The sequence below is a fragment of the Trachymyrmex cornetzi genome, unplaced genomic scaffold (genome assembly GCF_001594075.2).
Source record: "Trachymyrmex cornetzi isolate Tcor2-1 unplaced genomic scaffold, Tcor1.1 scaffold124, whole genome shotgun sequence".
Classification (NCBI taxonomy): domain Eukaryota; kingdom Metazoa; phylum Arthropoda; class Insecta; order Hymenoptera; family Formicidae; genus Trachymyrmex; species Trachymyrmex cornetzi.
In genome coordinates this window covers 427467-429390 of record NW_017295806.1, presented here as the reverse complement: position 1 = coordinate 429390, position 1924 = coordinate 427467, and the positions used below count along the sequence as shown (strand labels likewise).

Below are 1924 nucleotides of genomic sequence, written 5' to 3'. Positions count from 1 at the left end.
TTTAATTCAATTAATTTCATTATACATTAACTTGTATCTTAACTAAGTTAAATTTTTAAGGTTATTAACTTTAACTTAACTTAGTTAAAAAAAAAAAGTAACTTACCCAACCCTGCATAGTACACATTACGACGAATCAAGAAAAACTAATAACACTATGGGGATGGTGACTGCCACTTATAGCCGTTAGGAGCACTAGTGTACTTGGGGACATGTCAATTTGCGTCTTTATGAAACATAATAAAAAGATTAATATTTTAATTTTAACATGCCGGGCATGTGTGTGGCATACGGATGTAAAAATAGGGGAGGGCATCGGTTCCCAAAAGATGAGGGAATGAAAAAACGGTGGATCACAGCAATAAAACGTAAAGATTTCCGCCCGAGTACAGAGTCGCGTGTGTGCACAGATCATTTTAGACTCGAGGATTATGCTACTACTGACTTTGATTCAGGTGAATTTGTACTAAGATTACTAGGTATTAGCATTTTCGTTATTATTTCTTAACGTGGTTTGCGTATTAACCATAAATAATTAACAAAAACAACAGTTAACCTTTTGTAAAAGTTACTTAATCTGTCTACATTTACATTGTATCTTTTGGCAGGTCACACACTGATAAAACGAATTTTAAAGAAAGATGTAGTGCCATCCATATTTTCGTGGAAAAGAAAATTGGACATTTCACTTCAAGATGCTCGTTTGATGCGACAGAAGCAAAGGGAGCTGAAATTGAGTCAAAAGAGACTGATGGTTACAAGCTCCAATTGTAATTCATGTCCAACAGTTGAAACAAATACCGCGTTTATAGAACCTGTTCTCCTTTCGTCTAGTGAAGATATTAATCATTATTCATTAAATAAAATCTCCATCGGTTGTGAAATTGAAGTGACAGACTCAACCTGTAATGCAAATACCAGTCAAATCACTACAGAGAAAACAGTCTCTCTTAAAGTAAATACTGGATCATCTAAAAAAACTTTTGCTAATGCTGCCACTCAAACCTTCATGAAGATTACTTTTACCATAGAGAACCTTCGAAACAATTCGAAGAGTGTGTCTTATTATACGGGTTTTGAATCCTTAGAAAAATTAAAATTAGTTTTACATAGTTTGGGGCCATCAGCTTATGAATTGACATACCGATATGGTAATGTAGTAAATGTTGCTGTTGAGGATCAGTTTCTTATAACTCTCATTAAATTGAGGAGAGCCATATCCGATATAGGTTTAGCTTTGATGTTTGATGTTAGCAAAACGACAATTCAGAATATTGTTATTACATGGTTAAATTTTATGTATTGTGAGTGGTCTGAAATAGACATATGGCCTAATAAGGATCTCATTATGTATTACATGCCCTCAGGATTTAAACAGATGTATCCTTCAACTAGGGTAATACTAGATGGAACAGAATTTCCAATAAATGCTCCTAAAAATCCGAAATTTCAGCAAGCGACCTTTAGTACATACAAGAACAAAACCACATTGAAAGTATTGGTTAGCGCAACACCTGGTGGACTTATTTCTTATATTTCTTCAGCTTATGCGGGATCTGTAAGCGACAGAGCGATAGTTGAAAGAAGTAATCTTACTTAAGAAAACTGAGCCTGGTGATTCTATAATGGCTGATCGAGGATTTACAGTTCAAGATTTATTTGCTCCAATATATGTATCAATAAATATACCAGCTTTTCTCAAGGGTAAAACTCAGTTACCAGGCTTGACTCTTCTTAAAGATCGTAAACTTGCGAGTAAGAGAGTCCATATAGAGAGACTTAACGGCTTAACCAAAACTTATAAAATTTTAAAAACTGAACTCCCTGTTTACTTTGTACCCTTGGCAAGTGAAATTTTCTATGTACGCTGTATTCTTTGTAATTTTCGAGAAAATATTGTAAGTGCAGATGCCTAATGTTTCAG

General features: G+C 34.3%; 1 protein-coding gene across 1 annotated transcript; it reads left to right on the top strand.

The window, feature by feature from the left end:
• Positions 1 to 337: 337 nt before the first annotated feature.
• Positions 338 to 1600, top strand: LOC108770301 (uncharacterized). The gene is made up of 2 exons (XM_018521806.1): positions 338 to 455; positions 609 to 1600. Exons 1-2 carry the CDS (start codon positions 338 to 340, stop codon positions 1598 to 1600), a joined length of 1110 nt encoding a protein of 369 aa, XP_018377308.1.
• The last annotated feature ends 324 nt before the right edge of the window (positions 1601 to 1924 follow it).